General features: G+C 39.4%; 1 protein-coding gene across 3 annotated transcripts in view; it reads left to right on the forward strand.

Moving 5' to 3' along the window:
• Positions 1–23,152, forward strand: part of fancd2 (FA complementation group D2) — a 41,526-nt gene that overhangs the window by 12,584 nt on the left and 5,790 nt on the right. For all 3 annotated transcript variants that reach the window (XM_031901108.1, XM_002934231.5, XM_031901107.1), the window contains exons 10-33: positions 552–639; positions 1,175–1,279; positions 2,674–2,774; positions 2,919–3,024; positions 4,145–4,180; positions 5,368–5,514; positions 6,197–6,331; positions 6,519–6,650; positions 6,727–6,834; positions 7,586–7,695; positions 11,176–11,233; positions 11,323–11,442; positions 12,010–12,083; positions 12,338–12,478; positions 12,856–12,956; positions 13,335–13,450; positions 13,552–13,660; positions 14,588–14,689; positions 16,683–16,792; positions 16,960–17,100; positions 17,532–17,645; positions 18,366–18,494; positions 19,101–19,219; positions 22,153–22,263. In XM_031901108.1, the coding sequence (XP_031756968.1) occupies positions 552–639; positions 1,175–1,279; positions 2,674–2,774; positions 2,919–3,024; positions 4,145–4,180; positions 5,368–5,514; positions 6,197–6,331; positions 6,519–6,650; positions 6,727–6,834; positions 7,586–7,695; positions 11,176–11,233; positions 11,323–11,442; positions 12,010–12,083; positions 12,338–12,478; positions 12,856–12,956; positions 13,335–13,450; positions 13,552–13,660; positions 14,588–14,689; positions 16,683–16,792; positions 16,960–17,100; positions 17,532–17,645; positions 18,366–18,494; positions 19,101–19,219; positions 22,153–22,263 (2,613 nt within the window). The remainder of the gene's footprint in view (positions 1–551; positions 640–1,174; positions 1,280–2,673; positions 2,775–2,918; positions 3,025–4,144; positions 4,181–5,367; positions 5,515–6,196; positions 6,332–6,518; positions 6,651–6,726; positions 6,835–7,585; positions 7,696–11,175; positions 11,234–11,322; positions 11,443–12,009; positions 12,084–12,337; positions 12,479–12,855; positions 12,957–13,334; positions 13,451–13,551; positions 13,661–14,587; positions 14,690–16,682; positions 16,793–16,959; positions 17,101–17,531; positions 17,646–18,365; positions 18,495–19,100; positions 19,220–22,152; positions 22,264–23,152) is intronic.

Raw genomic sequence — 23,152 nt, forward strand, 5'->3', positions numbered from 1 at the left:
GTAAAGTTTATTTTGCTTATTATTTTGTAGGGTGAGAGGTCCCTTTAAATAAAGTTAACTGTGCACTTTTGCTTGTTTTTACATTATAAGAATATTTAGAAATTACTTTGAGACTGTGCAAAATATATATATATATAGTGCACTGGAACCTAATTGGAGTTTATCACAGAATGTATGTATGTCTCAAAAGGGACCTTAAAAGAAGAGGGCATTTTCTGGATATCTTCACATTGTTACATACTTGGGCAGCAACCCATGGCAACCTTGACCTACTTAGTTCACTGCTGCATATTGCACATCATCCGGAACATTCAGAAATCTTGTAACTAAAAGCTAGTGCTAGACATTTGTACTATAACACTAGCAGGGTCGCATCTGCAGTTCCCAACTATTCAGTATACCTACATGGTTATGGTGGGTTAAAAAAAGACCAAAGTCCACTAAGTTCAACCCCTCCAAATGAACCCCCAGTGCACATACTGTATATATATATACATACTATCTGTATACTCACATTTATAAACTATATATATAATTCTTTTTCCCCCCAGCTCTCTGCTGCAACAGAATACACAGCTTACAGTGCCAATTTTAGATGCTTTGTCCAGCCTCAATATTAATACAGACCTGCTATCTGAGGTAGGAACCTCTTGATCTCATTGAAAAATCATTGTCAGTTTGTTTTAAATTGAACCCACCCTGCACCCACGCACAACTGAGCCTTTGTAGAGAAAAATAACACTAAGGGGCACATTTACTAATCCACGAATCCGAATCACGAATGGGAAAAAATCGTATTGGAAACAAAAATTTCGGAAGATCGCAAATATCACGAAAATGCTTACGAAAAAATCGTATTAGTCACGATAATATCGTATTTGCGATCCGAAAGTCACGAAATTTTCGTACCGAACAATTGTAAAAACGGTAAAACCTTTCCGATTTTTTCGTGCAAACGTCCGAAAAAGTCGTGCACCCTACGAAAAAGTCGTGCGGACGCCCGAAAAAATCGGCAAAAATACGCTCAGAGCGTTCGCATGAACGCTCGAGCGATCGTGCTTTTGTAAATGTGCCCCTAAGGGGTGTATTGTAGTTATTTTCCAAACTAAATGTGGCCAAATTCTCAATGGGAAATATCTTTGTGCATATAATAGTTTAACCTTTTCCTATACAGGTGCGCCAGTCAGTCATGTCCACTCTCTCTGCAGTTGAACTAGAAGATTTGCCAGTTATTATAAAGTTTATTCTTCATGCTGTGACACCTTCAGATGCAGTAGAGGTGAGGTGTCTTATACTGTAGATCAGTGCTGTCCAACTGGCGGCCCGCGGGCCGCATGCGGCCCGTGACCCCCCTCTGTGTGGCCCCCACCTGTCTGGCTGCTTTGATGGCTTACCTTTGAGTAAGCATTAAATGGTATCAGTACTGAGATTAACTGCCCCCCTACATGGTTCTCACCTCAGATTCAGGCTGTAATCCTCCTGTATTGTTTAAAAATGTAATCCCCTGTGTTTTTCACACCTTTTAATACCTGCATTGTTCACCTCCTGCAGTGTTCACACCTCAGGCTCAGACTGTAATCACTCCCATTGTTCACTTCTTCACACCTCAGACATAGGTACTGTAGGCAGAGTATGGCACATACAGCCAGCATAGGGCAGGTAGAGTATGGCACACACAGGCAGCATAGGTCAGGGAGGGTATGGCACACACAGGCAGCATAGGTCAGGGAGGGTATGGCACACACAGGAAGGGTAGGGCAGGCAGAGTATGGCACACAGTCAGGGTAGGGCAGGCAGAGTATGGCACACACAGGCAGGGTAGGGCAGGCAGAGTATGGCACACAGAGGCAGCATAGGGAAGGCAGAGTATGGCACACCCAGGCAGGGTAGGACAGGCAGAGTATGGCACACACAGACAGCATAGGACAGGCAGAGTGCTGCCTGTGTGTGCCATACTCTGCCTTCCCTATGCTGCCTCTGTGTGCCATACTCTGCCTTCCCTATGCTGCCTCTGTGTGCCATACTCTGCCTGCCCTACCCTGCCTGTGTGTGCCATACTCTGCTTGTGGGAGGTGAACCTGGCAGGGGGTTGTTGTGGGAGTTTGTTAGCAGTTGGAAATAGCCATTAAATGGTCCCTAAGGTGTGTAATTATGTACTGGGGGTTGCTCTGCTATCCACAGGGGAGGAGGAGGCATATGGAATTTAAGGGTATATCTTAATATGACATAATTCTTTCACATATGAATGATGGTTGATATCCCCACAGTAAGGACCAAGCATTTGGGATTTTGCTGTGCTACCACCATTGTGATAAAATAGGTGTGGTTTGAAGTGGGTGTGGTTTCAAAAGGGGGAGTGGTCAAAACTGGCTTCCATTAGCGGCCCTCCACCATGTATGCTAGAGAAATTCCGGCCCTCGGCACCGTAGAAGTTGGACAGCACTGCTGTAGATAAACAAGAATATATCTACATTGTGGCAACATTTTAATAGTTAAAGATGATTTTTTTTTTTCTTAGCAAATGGTCCCTGTACAACATGAAAAGAACTTGTTTATGACAGTAGGCTGAAGACCTGAAAATGCTTTTTCAGCAAAGAATATGCCCCAAGTACCATAGGCCTTAGAACCCTTCCTATAGTTTCAATTGAGTTTGATAAAATAAATATTTTTCAGGTGATTTCTGAACTCAGAAAGAAACTTGACCTGGAATCCTGTTCTTCGCTTGCCCAGATACATGCAACTCAGAATAAAGAAAGAAATAAACCACAGGCTGGGTAAAACACACCTGTAACTCACCCTATGAATGTATGGTAATGCCCCAAAAGAATGAATGGCAACCCCTTTTGTATTGGTTTAGCTGTAAAATGACTGTAATGTATTTATAATATGACATCAGAATAATAACCATTTATTTTCAGCTCTTCAGTGAATAAAACAAAGAGCAGTGACTGTGTTTCACTTATGATGGATGTCATTAAATCGGCTGTCAGATTTCAAAAGCACATGTCTGAAGCTTGGATTAAGGTAAAGCTCTGCATATTATCTCTCATGTAGCTGTGAATTTAGCTTAAGTTCTTAAAGGGAAAGTTCACCTATAGAATTGTAAATTATTTCTAAGATGCCTCTTTGCTGTTAATAACTTTTTTCTGAACATATTTTGTTCCAAAAATTCACCTTTAAAAGACCCTTAAGTTCTGCTTGTCCCACTGTCCCTTGGGGGGTTATCAAAAAATAAAAAAAATTTGCACTAAATTTGCATTATGGGTTAAAAAAAATACATTTTTGATATTTATTAATAAAAAAAAAACCCATGAACAACTCCAGTGTAAAAAGTTGGCACCTGAAAGCTTGCAAGGTCATGTAGTGAATGGGAGCTGTCCCAGGCAAAAAACTATATTCAATTTAAGTTCTTAAAAAAAATTTTTTTACCTTTTTGAAACCATTAAAAAGAATGAGTAAAATACAAATTCTAGATATTTAACTTAAAAAAAAACACGGGGGTGAAAAAAAAAAAACACTGTTAAAACAAGATTTTATTTCCTCAAGCAGTTCCTTATTTAAGAAAAAAATGCAACAAAAGAGAATTACATTGTTCTGTTCATCTTCAATGAGGTTTAAAACATGGCTTTTAATAGACTGGTAAAATAAATAGATTAATAAAGTTGTTAGAGAATATTCCCATTGACTTCTATACAATTTGCAGTTGTCAGTTGCATCTTGCATTTGTAAATGAGCCCTAAGATAAATATGTATTTGTTGTTGCAAATAAATAGCTTTCTTTCAGTTTAGCAGTGTTGTGCAATTGTAAATGTAAATCTATAAAAAAAAACATCTCATGTGCAGGTTTTGAGGGATTATTTTCCCTCTATTCTGTCCCTGGCCAGTCTATGCTACGATCAACAGAGCAAAGTGTGGTCAGAATTAAGGAGCTGTGTCTTGTAATGCTTGCCTTTTCTGATTAATTTGGTGTGTAATAAATTCCAATGTATTAATTGTATACGTTATGAAATGTGATCATTGCATATTTGATCCCTGCCTTAAGGGGTAAATTATATTTTATGTTAAATTGATTTGTTTAGTGCATATTGAAGAATGTCTTTTATACGTGCATTTTGATACTAATACTTTTTTTGTGTAATTTAAGGCAATAGAAAATGTTGATACTGTTGGGGACCATAAGGTAACTCAATTGTAATAATACATGTTACTGTAATCAGAACAAGTCTTGTCTTCTACATTATGTTATTAATAAAGGTATGTTGTACAGGTATAGGAACTGTTATCCACAACATACACTGTACAGTTAAAAATCAAATGCTGGGTGCTAATAACAGACAAAATATACACTAGGGTGCCTGTTTATCATGCTGTGTAAAATGAAATTCGCCCAAAAAAATGGTGTAAAAAGCTGTGTAATATAAATGGAGAAGTTTGCCGTCTGAAAGGCAGATTCTATGGTGTTATTTTATGTATTTGGAAGAAAAAACTCTTAAAAAAAATTTTACGCCGATGTTTACGTGAGTGAGTTTTGTCACCTTTTTTACACAGCATAATATATCTGCCCCTAGGTAAGTATAGCACTCAACAGGTCTTATAGGCTCACAGGCTCATAGTGACCGAAATGTTGGTCTCTAAATAAAATATATTTGTCAAATTATTAAGACCTCTTGGGTGCTATGCTTACTTAGTGTGTGTATGTATGTATGTATGTATATATATATACAAAAAAGGAAGAAATGCTGTACTCACAGGTCTTAGTGTAAAAATAAAGAAAATTTATTTAGGCAGACTAACGTTTCGGCTGGCTCCCCAGCCTTTCTCAAAGTGAGAAAGGCTGGGGAGCCAGCCGAAACGTTAGTCTGCCTAAATAAATTTTCTTTATTTTTACACTAAGACCTGTGAGTGCGGCATTTCTTCCTTTTTTGTATATACTTTTCTATATACTGCACCCAGGCAACATTGACTCTTACATGACGTGAGTGCCGGCTTTTCTTTACACATATATATATATATATATTGTTTTCCATATATTGCAATATACTTCAAGCTGGCCAACTACATCAAAGTCATCCCTGGTCTGGCCAATCCTACACTCTCTCTTTTATCTATTTTATTCTGATTCTACTGCTTCAATATATATATATATATATATATAAGAGGAAGAGTGGAGCACACCCTACAAAGGCTCAAATGCCTTGGGTGCTGGCAAAATGAGGAAATACAAGGACAGAAAGCCGCACGCACAAGGACTTAGCGATTAGTGAAAAAAAAATTATTTGAAAAACTCCAACGTTTCGAGTACTGACTGTACTCTTCTTCAGTATATACATACTAGGCACTGACTGCTGATTTTTATTTCTGTAACAGGTTTCTGATTTGATCGTTCTCCTGATCCTTTACACCACACAAACAAACAGCAGCAAGAAACAAGCAGAAAGGGTTCTGAGGAACAAGATTCGTTCTGGCTTTATTTCAGACCAGTTATTGCAGAATGCCTTCAGGAATCATTCACAGGTGAGTCAGGGAGGAAGAATAGTGTGCCCTTCCTCAGTCATAATCATATGTTGGCTTTATTCAGCTGTTATCTCTAGCATTAATACAAGGCATCATTTAGGGTGAAGACACACTGAGCTACTAGTAGCAGCTACTCTTTCATGGATACTAAACTCCAGAAAATACCCTGCCATAGACAATACTGAGAATTGCCTCTGCTAAAACACACGTAGAGACAGTTATCAGTAAATGATCAGCATTGTCTGTTTTAGTAGCCGCAAGCAGTAGCTGCTACTAGTAGCTCTGTGTGTCTTCACCCTTATTGGAATCCACTTACTTACGAAATTCCTAATAAGTGTAATAGCAGCTCCCACAAGATACTATGTAACACAGCTGGTGCAATTTACCTATGTGGGCACTAATTAGTATCTGTGTTGTTAATGTCTAAACTGGGGCACACTGGCTCAGTGCCAGAAACAGTATTAGCATTTAATTTAATAGTTGTAAGTCAGTTGCTTGTGTAGGTGCAGCACACAGGGAACCCTAGAACTGTCACCTGGTGTTATTCCATTATTCCTTTGGTCCATTCACCCTCTAATTTGTATCTTGCATTTGTATTTGTTGTTTTAAATAAATAGCTCTCTGTCAGCTTAGCACTGTTGTCCAATTGTAAATTTAATTCTATAAAAAACATCTCGTGCAGGTTTTGAGGGATTATTTTCCCTCTATTCTGTCCCTGGCCCAGTCTATGCTACGATCAGCAGAGCAAAGTGTGGTCTCATTTGGCAGCCTTATGTACAAAAGTGCTTTCTCTGTCTTTGATTCCTACTGCCAGCAGGTAAGACCATAGGTGTGAATGAGATACAAGTACAATTGTTTTGTTCTCTCAAAGATATGAAAAAAATCTTGAATTTACGTGAAAGAGTAAAAATCGCTTTTTTTTATTTAATCTTTCCATGTGATTATATTGTTCCAGCAGAATGTAATGCTTTTATTCAGAATATCACCTTTCACTGGTCTTGCAGGAGGTGGTTGGAGCGTTGGTGACCCATGTGTGCAGCGGTTACCCAGCTGAAGTTGATGTTTCACTTGATGTACTTACTGACTTGGTGTCCAGTCATGCTGCTGCCGTGGCTCTTTATGCTGTGTTTGTAAAGGTCTGTAAGAACTGTCTTTTGGAAGATTCTACCTATGTTCTTTTATTTATAGTAAATATAATGTGATTTCTTTTAGGGTATATTAGATTACCTGGATAACCTAAATGCGCAACAAATCCGCAAACTGTTTCACATCCTCAGTGTGCTTGCCTTCAGCAGGGGCCAGGAGGGAAGCCACATTCAGGTAGGAAGAAAACCAATGCGGATATTGAATTGTATCATTGTACAGATACAGAGAGTTCAACAGCATAAACACATTAATTATGCCCCCCCCCCAGGCACTGAACTTGGGCAGAATAACCATTCTAAGTTTTAGGTTGAGCAGTGGTTTAAATTGGAGACTGAAAGATTGATAGGAGTGGGCCTTTTTGGCCGATAGGGACCAGTGCAACTTTGCGACTTTTATTCTATTATCCCATAAGTGTTTTCCACTCCAGTTTAATTTCGCCAAAAATGCATGTAGGTTTAACAGTATGTAGGGAATACCATGTTGTTCACTGAAAGCTATATTATTATTATCACATATTTATAAAGTGCCAACATATTCCATAGCCCTGTACAATAATGTGGCAGGAGCTTGTCCATATTGACACACTATGTTGTGCAACACTGACTAACATTATTTCATGGCTAGATTGTTTAGGATGGGGTTGAATCAACATCCTACAAGTCAGATGTAGTTACATGGGTTAAAAAATAATGGGTCTGGTAGAAAAATCTGATGTGTAAACTACATGGAAGCTTTGCCATCTGACACAATGCACCTGTCCCAAGAAAACACTGCGTCTGCATCCAACAAGATAAAATCTAATGGTGTTGGAAAGACTTTTTTTCTTATTGAATTACTTTCAATGCCTAAACAAAAGTCCATCTGACTTTATCTGATCTATATAAATCAAGGATAATAATAAAAGTCTTTACTTTATTCCATTCAGGATGACATGTTTATTGTGATCAGGAAGCAGCTGTCCAGCACAGCCCTTAAGTACAAGCGCATTGGTATCATTGGGGCTGTACGGATGGTGGGGAGCATGGCAGTGAACAAGTGAGTAGCTCTGCCTACACGCACCACACTCATTAACTTAAAAAAGCAACTGAACAACACCCAAATGAATAATGTACTACTGCAAAATTGGAAATGCAAATAACAGTTTTAAAGAAAGGCTATATACCCCCAGAATGAATACTTAACCAACAGATAGATTATATCATATTAAGTGGCCCATTAAAGAATCTTACCAAACTGCAATATATATATCAGTAAATATTGCCCTTTTACATCCTTTCCCTTGAGCCACCATTTAGTGATGGACTGTGAGCTCCCTCGGAGATCAGCTGACAGGAAATAACTGTAATAGGTAGAAGTGTGGGAGTAATTAAAAGAACTTTTCCCATTAATTGTTTGATGTGACCTAACATGTATGTGTGCCATTGGGTTTGTGTGCCCTGTGAATTGTATGATCCCTGGGGGCGGGCCTTAGAACAAACCAGATTCCAAAAAAGTTGGGACACTAAACTAATTGTGAATAAAAACTGAATGCAATGATGTGGAGGTGCCAACTTCTAATATTTTATTCAGAATAGAACATAAATCACGGAACAAAAGTTTAAACTGAGAAAATGTACCATTTTAAGGGAAAAATATGTTGATTCAGAATTTCATGGTGTCAACAAATCCCAAAATAGTTGGGACAAGTAGCAATAAGAGGCTGGAAAAAGTAAATTTGAGCATAACGAAGAGCTGGAAGACCAAATAACACTAATTAGGTCAATTGGCAACATGATTGGGTATAAAAAGAGCTTCTCAGAGTGGCAGTGTCTCTCAGATGCCAAGATGGGTAGAGGATCACCAATTCCCACAATGTTGCGCAGAAAGATAGTGGAGCAATATCAGAAGGTGTTACCCAGCGAAAAATTGCAAAGATTTTGCATCAATCATCATCAACTGTGCATAACATCATCCGAAGATTCAGAGAATCTGGAACAATCTCTGTGCATAAGGGTCAAGGCCGTAAAACCATACTGGATGCCTGTGATCTCCAGACCCTTAAACGACACTGCACCACAAACAGGAATGCTACTGTAAAGGAAATCACAGAATGGGCTCAGGAATACTTCCAGAAACCATTGTCAGTGAACACAATCCACCGTGCCATCCGCCGTTGCCAGCTGAAACTCTACAGTGCAAAGAATAAGCCATTTCTAAGCAAGATCCACAAGCTCAGGCGTTTTCACTGTGCCAGGGATCATTTAAAATGGAGTGTGGCAAAATGGAAGACTGTTCTGTGGTCAGACGAGTCACGATTCGATGTTCTTTTTGGAAATCTGGGACGCCATATCATCCGGACCAAAGAGGACAAGGACAACCCAAGTTGTTATCAACGCTCAGTTCAGAAGCCTGCATCTTTGATGGTATGGGGTTGCATGAGTACGTGTGGCATGGGCAGCTTGCATGTCTGGAGAGGCAGCATCAATGCAGAAAAATATATTCAGGTTCTAGAACAATATACAGTATGCTCCCATCCAGACTTCATCTCTTTCAGGGAAGACCCTGCATTTTTCAACAAGATAAGGCCAGACCACATTCTGCATCAATCACAACATCATGGCTGCGTAGGAGAAGGATCCGGGTACTGAAATGGCCAGTCTGCAGTCCAGATCTTTCACCTATAGAGAACATTTGGCGCATCATAAAGAGGAAGGTGCGACATAGAAGGGCCAAGACAATTGAACAGTTAGAGGCCTGTATTAGACAAGAATGGGAGAGCATTCCTATTCCTAAACTTGAGAAACTGGTCTCCTCGGTCCCCAGACGTCTGTTGAGTGTTGTAAGAAGAAGGGGAGATGCCACACAGTGGTGAAAATGGCCTTGTCCCAACTTTTTTGGGATTTGTTGACACCATGAAATTCTGAATCAACATATTTTTCCCTTAAAATGGTACATTTTCTCAGTTTAAACTTTTGTTCCGTGATTTATGTTCTATTCTGAATAAAATATTAGAAGTTGGCACCTCCACATCATTGCGTTCAGTTTTTATTCACAATTTGTTTAGTGTCCCAACTTTTTTGGAATCCGGGTTGTACTTAATGTGACTATTTTCTATTTAGGTTTACACATGCTACTAAAAAAGTGTGTTTTTTATGAAAATGGTTTATTTAGATGAAGCAGGGTTTTACATATGAGCTATTTAATGTGATTTATATAGATACCTACATTGTTCATGGGTCCAGTTTTCCTTTAAAATTGGAAATTTTGGAGCACTCACCCAGCACCTGATCTGGGAATCAGCACTTATATTGTAGTGTCACCCACTGTGACCTACAGCACTTATACTGCATTTTACTATTTGTGTCTGTAAGTTACCCTCCCATATAGATTGTAAGCTCTACGGGGCAGGGACCTCCATCCTCTTGTGTCTTTGACTCTTAACTTATTGCAACTGTATTTATCTTGTATCTATCTTTATTTATTGTTGTACTTTGTATTTATCTATTATTATCTTAATAATCCCCTGTTTGTATTAATGTATTCTACTGTACAGCACTGCGTACATAAGTAGCGCTTTATAAATAAAGATATACATACATACAAATTAACCTCAATATTTTGGATGATTTTAAGTAGTATACATATACTGTTTTTATTGTTAATTTGGGTGTATGAACTACCTGGCTTTCATTTCCCCATTTTAAACCATATAGTCCCTAGCAACCAGATGGCTGCTTCATTTGCTAAGGGTAAAGCTCAAGAACTAAAGAATAATTCATTAAAAACACTATAAATTAAAAATATTTGTGTAATTTTAGATATTGTCTGTAGTGCAAAGTGTTGTTTTACTTAATCACTTATTTCCCCTGTGCTCCTTTACTGTCCCACAATGATATACTGAATGCGTGCCAAAGCAGTACACATACAGCCAGCTTCATGGTATTATAGGATATGTAATCTCTGTTTTCAGAGTGTTTCTAATTGGAATACATGGGGCTTTGCAAGTTTGTAAACTGCATTTATTTCCTAGTAGTTATATAGCAGTGACACATTTCTGCAGTGCTTTACAGAGATTATATATCATTCACTTCAGTCTCTGCCCAGAGGATCTTACAGTCTAATCTCCCTATCACATTCACACACAGTAGGGTCAGTTATATTAGAAGCCAAATAACCTGCCTGTATGTTTTCGGAGTGTGGGAGGAACTCCACTCAGACATGGGTAGAACATACAAACTCCTTGCAGATTGTGGGGAAGTTGGAATCCAACACAGGACCCCCATAAGGCATTGAGCCAGCAAAGAGCCCTGCCCATCTAGAGGCCTGTACTCTGTATAATGCATTCCAGGATTTTTTTTTCTATTGGCTTCCCCAGGCTGTCCAAGGGATCCAATTAACTGCTTTGTATGAACAGCACTGTATGAATTGGAATATCTCTAGCACAGCAGTTAAGTTTTGTACTATTGAAAGTATGTACCCCAGCATTTGTTTGCATGTTTAATAGTTATTCTTATTTCAACACAATTTCTTTTAAAGAAAACATGGAAGTAAAAATCCAGAAAATAATCCTCTGAGTGCAGAAAGCTTCAGACAGGTAATTATACATAAGAACTAGAAAGAGCTTGTAAGGTACAGTGGGGCAGGTATTATAAAGTGAAGCATTTTATTCCTTTGTGGCTTCAGGTAACAGCCCTTCTTGAGTTGGTACAGACTTGCAGCGAGCAGGTACCAGAAGCCTCTGCCCTCTATTATGATGAACTGTCCAGCCTGGTACAGAAGAGAAATCTGGATCCTCTAGTTATGGTACAACTGGATTTGTTTACCTGTCTGTCTGTGCACAAACTCTGCATTGTAATAAAGCAGTATAGCACTGAAAAATACTTCAGGCCTTTTTACTCTTGCGGCCAATCAGTACTTTACTAGAGAATTCTGGTCTTCTATGGTCTTTCTGTAATTTAATAACTATTTTTTTAACTTTCGGTTTCTAGATTATAGATATCTTATAAGTATTACATTATCTTATAAGTATACAATTCCCAGTATATCCAATGAAAACAATAGTTTACTTTAAATATGATATTTATGCACCAAAATTGCCAACTTATTTTTTTTTTTTAAATGGTTAAGCCAAGACCTCAATCACATGCAACACTGAAATGACATTTATGATTACAGGTGTCTGCAAAAATTACTGATATAATCATTTTGACACTATCTTCACCCCAAATCAAGACAACAACTGCAATACAATGTATTATCTTATAAATGCAAAAAATGGTTTTGAATAAGGGGAGAGTGCCACTATGCACAGACCTGTACATTTCTAGTCATTGTGTAAGTCTGTTAATAACACATTTACTTGTGTTCTAGAGTTGGGTGGGAAAGACAGTGCTAACAGACTTTCAAGATGACTTTGTGGACGATCTCACACCGACTGTGGAAGGGTATGTTGTGCTTTTGGGAAAAATATAGGCAACAGTTGATATCCCTGGCATAGTACCAACAGGAACTTCCTCTGCTGTAGCTCACTTTCTTCTTTAATCCTCCTAAATCTGTAATTTTCAAACCTCACCAGTTAGATTGGAGAATTTTTTGGGGCCCTTGCTCCTCTGCCATGTTATGGACAGCACAATGTGTTTTGTGTGTTTGTTTTTGAAAGATCTGCTAGTAATCATAACCTTGTTTGCCCTGTTTATAGAAATTACATTTTCCCAGTGAAAGCTATGTACAATCTAGATGAGGATGATAGCCAGGGTGGGATCGCTATCAACATACTTCCTGTTCTGTCCAAGGACATGTGCAGTAGAGGTGCAGAACAAGCAGCCAATAAAGAAGAAAGGTGAGAGTACATTTTTGCACACTCTTGGTAATATCTGTTATGTCAAAAATTCTAAACCTATGGGGCAGGACCCCAAAACTGGTCTCTGTGATCTTTAATAATGTTGTGTTTCTTTCTGTACAGTACATAGCACTAATGAGAGAACAAATAACAAACAACTGAAGATGTATATATACCTTTATACCAGTATTTAGCTATAAATACACTTTATTGGTATTGTCTTTCTTCAAAAAAAGATTCATTATATCTTGTGTTGGTGTAGGTTTTTTACATTCCTTTGTAAAGGGGTGCTTGTTCTCATATGATTGTTTTCTTTATGCATCGATCAAAGATTATTCCTACATGGCTCACACTCACTGTTAAACTTCTGTTAGCAGGGTTGTTTCTCCAATCTGTCTGTCTCCATTTTTTCGGCTTCTGAGGCTTTGTATAGAAGATCAACACGAAGGCAATCTGGAGGAAATTGATGCATTATTAGGTATTAAGCAAGGGATAGTGTTGCGTTTTTAAATGTAAATGGCACACAACACGGCTGTCTATGTACAGTACGTTTACTTACTGTGTCCAGCTTTGCTGTGGGCAGGAGCACTCTGTGGAGCAAGGGTTTCCTGTACTTTATCCCTACCATACAATTGAAATGCAAGTTAAACGTGTGCCTCCTACCTTGCTTTGCTTCTTTATGCAGGCAGAACTCCATATGTAAAAAGGAATACGTTTCTATAGCAGGGCAAAAAAATTCTGTTGGTGTTGAGTGCAAAAACATGATGCTATGTGCCCGTTTTTCTTGCACTTTGCACCTTTTTTTGTGGAAATTAGCCCTTACAGAGAAACCCTTATTTATCCTTTATCTTTTTAGGCTGCCCCTTATACCTAACAGACTTAGAGATAACAGAAAAGATGGAGTCTCTCTCCAAACAAGAAAGGGAATTTCTCTGCTCGCTACTGTTTTTCGCTCTAAACTGGTTTAGAGAAGTAAGTATTGTTATGGGTAAGGGGATGTTTTCTACTCCTGCCAAATGTCCTCCCAGAAGCAATATACTGTAGATGGTACATCATTTGCTCATTTTCATCAGATTGTGAATGCATTCTGCAAGCAACAGGATCTAGATATGAAGAGCAAAGTGCTGACACGATTACAAAATATCACATGGCTGCAGTCAGTTTTGGAAAAATGTCTGGCAGGTGGGTTCATGGAGATCATAGCTTAAATTTGGGACTTTAAAGGGCCAGTAAAGAAAATTATCTATATGCACGTATATGTAGTATGAGGTCTTAAGGTCTTGTCCTGGTGAATCAGAAGAGATCCACAACGACTCTCTGGAGTTTTGATCAGAATATATTATGTGTTAAAGTTCTGAATGGATTTACATTTGACAGTATCTATAGTGCCTAAAACCATACTGGCACATACTGTTGTGATTCGAACTGCATTCTGATATATTATCCCTTCATATACCCTTCCAACCACAGACATCAAACTATCATGGATAAATGCCAGATATTTGACGTCTTGCAACAGTACAGCTAAGCTTATTACCCTTGATTGAATACAGTCAGGTCCTTGATCTGTCTGCATGTAAATGTTCACTTCTCATTTAAACCTCCTCAAGTCAACCAGTTACTTATGCTACTCAGATGTTGGCATTATTAATTAATGCAAGAATCTATCCAAGTTCTTCCTCACTTGAGAGGTATGTAAGGTATTGCATTGATAACTTTTTAGCAATCCTATGTACAACTATTATCTCTTCCCTGATGGCGCTTAAGCACCCCAGTGCTAGGCTTAATCATTTTAATACAAGGTGTTAACTATAGTTTTCCATATAGCTGTCTGAATTCACAGTACAACAAGTCTCAACATTAGCCAGTTAAAATTATCTGTACATGCAGCTTAACTCTAGGTCTTACATTTTGTCTAACAAGCTCTGTGCTTTGCTGGCAGGAATTACAGCATTTTGCTCTGCTGGTTTCCATCTGAGAGTTATATATGTACATTTTCATTTTTATGCTTTATCTGGCAGACTTTGCTCAAGCTTTTGTCGGTAAAATACATAGCTTGTATTTCCTTGAGAAAATGGCTTGCCCTGTGTTTTTGTTTGTTTTTTTTAGCCTCTCCTGGGTACATCCCACCATCTGCACAGTTTGATTCTGAGCCACAGGAGGTATTGCCTTCTGCTATAGCATCAGCCCCAGCCAAAAAGGCAAAAAAAGGTATTCATTCTTATGTGTTCCCTGTATTCATTCTTATCTGTTTTCTTAAAGGACAACTAAATCTTCCCTCCCTAGACAAAAGCCCCCATCCACTGCCATCTAATGAGCCTCCTCCGTGCTCCCTCCCCACAGTGTATTTCAGTAAGTGGATAGTAAAACTGACCTATACAAGCAGAACAGTGGAGCTTGCAGGAGCCATGTTCTGAATCTTCATGTTGTATTTGGATCATTTTGGTGACACAGAGCTTGCTGGTGCATGTACAGTTGAAGGTTATCCTGGAGTATCTTTAACTGCGTATGCGCCAGCAAGCTCTGTGTCGCCGAACTGATCTGCTGCACTGGTCTGCTTGCATAGGTCCGCTTTACTATCAGAGACACCGTTCACTGAAATACACTCTGCAGGGGGTCTCATTACATAGCAGTGGCAGTGGCCTTTCGTATGGGGGGGAATTAGTTCTCCTTTAACCATTTCTTAACATAATTATACATGTAAATAATGCCACACTAACCGAAATATAATGAAATAGCAGTTTTCAGAAGCATTTATCACAGCAATAAATTTTAGATGCATTTATTTATTATTTATTTAAGTCCTGTTAATTTAAATATAAGATTCTTTATAAAATATTTTAGTATTTAAAAGTATATATCCTTATTAATTTACCTACCCTGTAGAGCCAGGGGACAAATCTCGTCACAAAACTTCACACATTGGTAGTCTCTGAGGAAGTGTGCTGTCACGAAATGCGCAAGACCTCAAGATGTGCAAAAAAAGGTTGATCGATTTTAATACCAACTGTTGCGGCTTTTTATGCTGTCCTGGAGTGTACTGCCAATGTGTGAAGTTTTGTGATATCATTAGCTGCAGCGCAGTCATGGAAGGAGCCAGTTAAGCTGAATGGAGTGTAATGGTGGCAGATTTGAACTGCCAATTCAGGCTTTGTAGACCGATTCACCAACTTATCTGACCATGTATCTGATGGCCCTACCTGAACAATATCAGGCTGATTTTCGACAGGCAGGTTTGATATATTCAAGCTGGCCAACTACGTCAGTCATTCCTGTCTAATGGTGTCAGTTTAGTGGTGAGGGCAATTTAACCTGTTTACTATAGCTTATATAAGAGCAGTGGCTGCTCCATGTTGTAGCTCCCACCATCCCCAGCTACAGTCAGGTGATCCCAGTGGAGCCAATAAAAGGACAACCATTTGGGAGTTTTAACCTTGGAAAGCAAGTTACGGGTAAAACTTAGTCTTCTATGATAGATGTATAATGAAACAGATGGTGCCCTTTCTGGAATCAAAACCCTGGAACCCATGCTAGAAGGCAGCAAGGTTAACCATTGCACCATTGTGCTATTACACATCAATTACACTAAGGGGCTGATTTACTTACCCACGAACGGGTCGAATGGAGTCCGATTGCGTTTTTTTCGTAATGATCGGTACTTTGCGATTTTTTCGTATGTTTTGCGATTTTTTCGGATTCTTTACGAATTTTTCGGATCCAATACGATTTTTGCGTAAAAACGCGAGTTTTCCTATCCATTACGAAAGTTGCGTAAAAAGTTGCGCATTTTGCGTAGCGTTAAAACTTACGCGAAAAGTTGCGCATTTTTCGTAGCGTTAAGTTTTAACGCTACGAAAAATGCACAACTTTTCGCGTAAGTTTTAACGCTACGAAAAATGCGCAACTTTTTACGCAACTTTCGTAATGGATACGAAAAACTCGCGTTTTTACGCAAAAATCGTATTGGTAACGAAAAATTCGTACAGAATCCGAAAAAATCGCAAAACATATGAAAAAGTAGCAAAATGTTCGTTTTCAAGTCGGAATTTTTCCAATTCGGGTCGGATTCGTGGGTTAGTAAATCAGCCCCTAACTGTCTGTTCTGGGTTAAAAAGAAGAAAAAGTCTGCAGTACAAAAATCATACAGTAGATGGGCGAATAAAGGCTAATAAATGCATAAAACATCCTTGTTTTTTGTTTCTAGGCAAAACCCAAAAATCAGCAGCGAGTAAAAATTCATCTGCCGACAGCTCTCAGCTTGAGGAACACCAGGATACTGAGAAGTCTGAATTAGAAAAAACTCAACCAGAGAAGGTAAAAAGAAGTCTTGGTGTTTTAAGCAAAAGAGTTGAAAGTGATTTAAAAAAAAAAAACAAATCTTCAAAATGTCATCAAATGTCATCTTCATGCTGACTTTATATTTTGTTGTGCTTTTGTGTTAAATATGAGTGGCAGTTTCTGCTTTCTATTAATGACCACAGGAGAAGGAAGAAAGCAGCAAACCCACCATCAACCTAAATAGCTACCGTGCCTATTTTCGGGAGTTGGATCTGGAAGTCTTCACTGTTCTACAGTGTGGCCTACTTACGCGATCTGTTCTGGACAGTGAGATGCATACAAAGGTACTTTCTCCCCTTACCCAATACAGTCACTGGAAACTGGAGGCCTTCCAGATGTTGGCAAATGGCACCTACCAGTATTCAGGGGTGTAATAAAGTGGTGCCCCTTTAAAGAGCCATTATAGATTTCATAAAGCTTAAATTCCATCAAAAGGGACTCTTGAGTAAGTCGGGAGTCTGAGAAAGCAAGACCCAAAGAATGATATGCAAGAACTATATTTGGTTAATAATAATATGGTTTATTGATGTAATTATATACAACTGTATGTACCATTGATAATACTGTTATGTAACATGTCATTCTCAATAAAAAAAGGGACTCTTGAGTTAGTGCTGGTGTATTTAGTATTAGTGAGTTCCACCTGAACACAAGTGGTTTTGATTTGTATTATATTAAGCATGGTTGTGCTTAATTCTGTTTTTGTCTTTGCTAGGCAACTGAAGTGGTGCAGTTAGGTCCAGCAGAACTGGTGTTTCTCTTGGAGGATCTGTTTAGAAAGACTGAACACATGCTCACCTCTACTGTGAAAAGAGTGATGTTCTTAAAGGTATTATGTGTAACAGTGCTAAATGCAATGCTTGTTTTGATAAATTAAACCCCCAGTGTGCATTTTTAATTGATGGGACCTTCTTCAACCACATTGGTTCCTTCAGCTAAAAGTCCCTTGCTAAGCTGCGTAACTTCATGGGAGTTATGGGGTTTGCAGAAGCTATCTCTGGCAGGTTTGGCTCCCTGACCATGTGTTAGAATTACCCAGACAGGAGCCAAAGGGCTGAGTAAAACATACTGCTTAAAAGAACTGCTTGTTTTAATAAAAAAAAACAGTAACAGGCAGAAAACCATTCCAAAGAACAGGCAATTGGTCTGGGAAGGCAACATGTAAACAAAGTCCATGACACAGGCAGGGAGTCAGGGCAGGCAAACAAATAGAATCCAAACAATCAGGCTAAAGGTAAAAACCAGGGCATCAGAACATAGGGGACATGGGCAGGACAGGAACAGACTCTCAGGATACAGGAATAAAAAATACAGGGACTAAAGGTTTGGACAAAGCTGACAGGCTCATGATCCAGCACCAGGGTATAGGAGAGGCAGGCCCCTTAATTGGCTACTTCTGCAGCTGCATCATAGCAGGGAACAGACAATGGGAAAAGTCGTTTATATAAACTGGAAGGCTATAACAACACTGCTTCCAGTGCCTCTTGGGTCCCTTACTGACCAAAAGAATAGCACACTCCTTCTAACATTCTCTCTCCATTTATTAAAGGTTAAAGGAAGCAGAAACATAGGATTTTCACAGTTGCACCAAAAGACTCCACAGGAAGTTGCTCAAGCAGTTATCCACCTGTTAAATTCACTGTGCAACCACACTGAGAACATGCACAACTACTTTCAGGTCAGGAGTAAGTCTTTTGTGTTTGCTATTGACACATTTGTGTATATTCTCCAATAAAACAGCATGTGTAGCATTCATCTGAATTAAAGGGGCAATACACAGTTATTCAACATATTTCACAGCGCTGAATTGTACAACTTCAGCTAAAGGCTGACGTCTCAGATGTGTGAGCACGCAAAGTAAATTGCCTTTAATTTTTAAAAACAGGGGTTGTGTAATAAAAGGTACAGTGTGCTACAGGTCTAATTACCAATAACAACCAATCAGCAGGTTGCATTTACAGGTCATCTATTTCAAAGCAAACATGGTAATGGTTGGTATGAGGTAGTGTATCTGGACAAATTTATTGCCTTTTATTACATATAGGGCAATAGGGTTTGTGCTAATTATATCTCTGCAAGTTAAATGTGCTGTGGAAGCCATGTTCTATTAGAAATATAACTGGAATCTTTTTTTACTTTATTGAAAACATACTACCCCCCTTTCTATGCCAGCTTAACACTTTTTAATACTCAAATATAGGCCTTATAGGAGCAATTGTGCCCCCTTAGTGCTCTGGCCCTTGTGCGCCCCAGTTACTAAGTTGCAATGTGTTGTGTTTTGCAGACACTGATGTTAGAAAACCATGGTGTAGTAGATGCCCCGAGTGTTGATATTAAGGAACATCAGTATATGTCGACTTGCTACCAGCTGCTGCTCCAAGTTTTCCACACACTCTTTTGTTGGTAAGTTCTTTACTGCGTCTCTGCACATAGGTTTATCTGCTAACAGCTTTAGATGGTACAATATGGAAACTAGTAATCCACCTTTTATTACATTACATTACTGTAGCAGTAGATGAAGTAGAGAGGGAGACGTCTCTAACTGTTACTAGGCCAGTGATAAACAAGAGAGCAAGCTCTGGTAGAAAACAAAAAGAGGACTAATCAAGTCTACTAGTTCCTAAGCTACAGAAAGGTTTGGCAGCTATATAGACTTCTTTCTTACAAAATAACTTGGTTTAATGCTCCTTAATGCTTCCTGCAGATTTCAACTCCATCTTTTCCAAAGTGTTGAGCAAGGCTTGTACACTGTGTTTATGTATTGCACAGGGAGCCTTTCTTATCAGAACCCCAGAGCAGTGCTCCCTGCCTTTGTACAAGAGAGTGCAGTGCTCAGCTATGCACATAATAAAAGCCCCCCCTGCTACTTTCCTGATACTCTGGAGAACAGAGACAAAATAGCTTGTTCATCATTGAGCTGACTTTTAGTATGATGTAAAGCAATGCTGTCCAACTGGCGGTCCGCGGACCCCCTTCTATGTGGCCCCCCCACCTGTCTAGCTACTGTGACTGCTTACCTTTGTGTAAGCTTTAAATGGTATCAGTACTGAGATTAAGTGGCCCCCTGCATTGTTCACACCTTAGATTCAGACTATAATCACCCACATTGTTCAGCTGTTCACACCTCAGTCTGGAGCCTAGTGCCAGCATTGTGTCACTGTATGTACTGCCTGCCATATGCTGCCTGTGTGCCATACTTTGCCTGCCCTATGCTGCCTGTGTGTGCCGCACTCTACCTGCCCTATGCTGCCTGTATGTTCCATACTCTGGCTGCCCTATGCTGCCTGTGTATGCCATACTCTGCCTGCCCTATGCTGCCTGTGTGTGCCATACTCTGCCTGCCCTATGCTGCCTGTGTGTGCCATACTCTGCCTGCCCTATGCTGCCTGTATGTGCCATACTCTGGCTGCCCTATGCTGCCTGTATGTGCCATACTCTGGCTGCCCTATGCTGCCTGTGTGTGCCATACTCTGGCTGCCCTATGCTGCCTGTGTGTGCCATACTCTGGCTGCCCTATGCTGCCTGTGTGTGCCATACTCTGCCTGCCCTATGCTGCCTGTGTGTGCCATACTCTGGCTGCCCTATGCTGCCTGTATGTGCCATACTCTGGCTGCCCTATGCTGCCTGTGTGTGCCATACTCTGGCTGCCCTATGCTGCCTGTGTGTGCCATACTCTGCCTGCCCTATGCTGCCTGTGTGTGCCATACTCTGGCTGCCCTATGCTGCCTGTATGTGCCATACTCTGGCTGCCCTATGCTGCCTGTGTGTGCCATACTCTGGCTGCCCTATGCTGCCTGTGTGTGTCATTCTATGCCTGCCTTATGCTGCCTGTGTGTGTCATTCTATGCCTGCCTTATGCTGCCTGTGGGAAGTGAACCTGGCAGGGGTTTGTTCTGGGAAATAGTTATATGGTCCCTAAGGTGTGTGATTATATGCTGGGGGTTGTGGGCTATGCACAGGGGAGGAGGCGGCATATGGATTTAAGGGTGTGTCTTAATATGACATAATATAATTCTTTCACATATGAATGAAGGGTGATATTCCTACAGTGAGCACCAATCATTTGGGTTTTTGCTGCGCTACCTCCATTAATGTGGGTATGGTCTTAAAAGCTCTTGTGATAACATGAAAAAATTCAGGCCCTCTGTACCACAGAAGTTGGACAGCACTGATGTAGAGAGTAATATTTCAAGACAATTTGCAGCTGGTTTTCATTTATTATTTTTGTGTTTTTTTTAATTACTTCACTTTTTGTTCAGCAACTTTCCAGTTTGGAATTTTAGCTGTTAACTGGTGGCTAAGGTTCAAATTACCTTAGCAACTAGGCACTGGTTTGAATGAGAGTCTGGGATATATATAGGAAAGGGCCTGAATAGAAAAATCAGTAATAAAAAGTAACAATAAAATTGTAGACTCAGGTAGCAATAGTGTATTGGCTGCCGGGGTCAGTGACCCTTATTTGAAAGTTGGAAAGAGATTAATAATTAAAACCAAGTGACAAATTGCTTAGAATTGACTATTCATTCTATAACATACTAAAAGCTAAATTTAAGATGAACTAACCCTAACTAATTAGTAAAGAATTGTGCTAAATGATTATATATAATAATGTAATAAAGGGACTTTGTAATTGTGACTGGGCAGTGGGTGATATGGAAGAGAAGAATGGCATGAAGAAGTTGATGTAAAGAAAGAAGCATAACAGTTAATAGATATTCAGGCAACAAAGACAAATATGAGAAAAAAAACATGAATTGCTGTTTTATAGCAGTGATTAATAAATCTGCCCCAACTGTCAAAACTAGAACAATCAGTCCTGTTCACTCTGATAATTACTGGATTGAATCACTGCTAATAATCATTAGAATCTATTACCGCTAATAAAAATGCCAAATAAACTCATATCATTTTGTTTTAAATGATCAACCTAGAAAGGACTTCGGGAACATGGATTTGATCAGTATAGATTTTGACTAAATCTGCCCTTTGTTTTAAGTAAAGTTGGTTAGAGAGCCATATGGTCGAACTACAGCAATGGGTATAGGAGCCGTCGGAGCGAGGACCACATCAGTGAGCCAATGCGGTCCTTGATCTGATAGAAGAATCAAGCCTGCCTGATCAACATCTGGCTGATATTCACTCAGATATCAGTCGGGTAGGGCTCTCGGGGGTCCCCATACACAGGCAGATAAGCTGTTGAATTGTCCTAGGGACTTGAATCAGCAGCTTAAATCTGCCCTTGTATGGCCACCTCAAGGCAATAACAATCATTTGGGTATATTCTGTCCAAAATAATTAGTTGTTTATTAACAGAAACAAAATTTTTTGTTCCTCAGGAGTGGATTTTCCCAGCATGAAAACAGGAAATTACTGAAGTCTGCACTTATTGCCTTGGCAGGCAGACTGAAAGAGACTGAAGCCGAACCTGCCCTTGATGAACTTGTCAGGTACAAATGAGATAGTTACAGCTTTGTATTCAGTGCTTAGCTAACTACACTTACCTATGTAGAGAAATGGAAAATACAGTGGTGTGAAAAACTATTTGCCCCCTTCCTGATTTCTTATTCTTTTGCATGTTTGTCACACATAAATGTTTCTGCTCATCAAAAACCGTTAACTATTAGTCAAAGATAACATAATTGAACACAAAATGCAGTTTTTAAATGAAGGTTTACGTTATTAAGGGAGAAAAAAAACTCCAAATCTACATGGCCCTGTGTGAAAAAGTGATTGCCCCCCTTGTTAAAAAAATAACTTAACTGTGGTTTATCAATTTCAATTTTCAATTTCAATATCAATTTCTGTAGTCACCCCCAGGCCTGATTACTGCCACACCTGTTTCAATCAAGAAATCACTTAAATAGGAGCTACCTGACACAGAGAAGTAGACCAAAAGCACCTCAAAAGCTAGACATCATGCCAAGATCCAAAGAAATTCAGGAACAAATGAGTAATTGAGATCTATCAGTCTGGTAAAGGTTATAAAGCCATTTCTAAAGCTTTGGGACTCCAGCGAACCACAGTGAGAGCCATTATCCACAAATGGCAAAAACATGGAACAGTGGTGAACCTTCCCAGGAGTGGCCGGCCAACCAAAATTACCCCAAGAGCCCAGAGACAACTCATCCGAGAGGCCACAAAAGACCCCAGGACAACATCTAAAGAACTGCAGGCCTCACTTGCCTCAATTAAGGTCAGTGTTCACGACTCCACCATAAGAAAGAGACTGGGCAAAAACGGCCTGCATGGCAGATTTCCAAGGCGCAAACCACTTTTAAGCAAAAAGAATATTATGGCTCGTCTCAATTTTGCTAAAAAACATCTCAATGATTGCCA

This window comes from Xenopus tropicalis, chromosome 4 (assembly GCF_000004195.4).
Source record: "Xenopus tropicalis strain Nigerian chromosome 4, UCB_Xtro_10.0, whole genome shotgun sequence".
Taxonomy (NCBI): Eukaryota; Metazoa; Chordata; class Amphibia; order Anura; family Pipidae; genus Xenopus; species Xenopus tropicalis.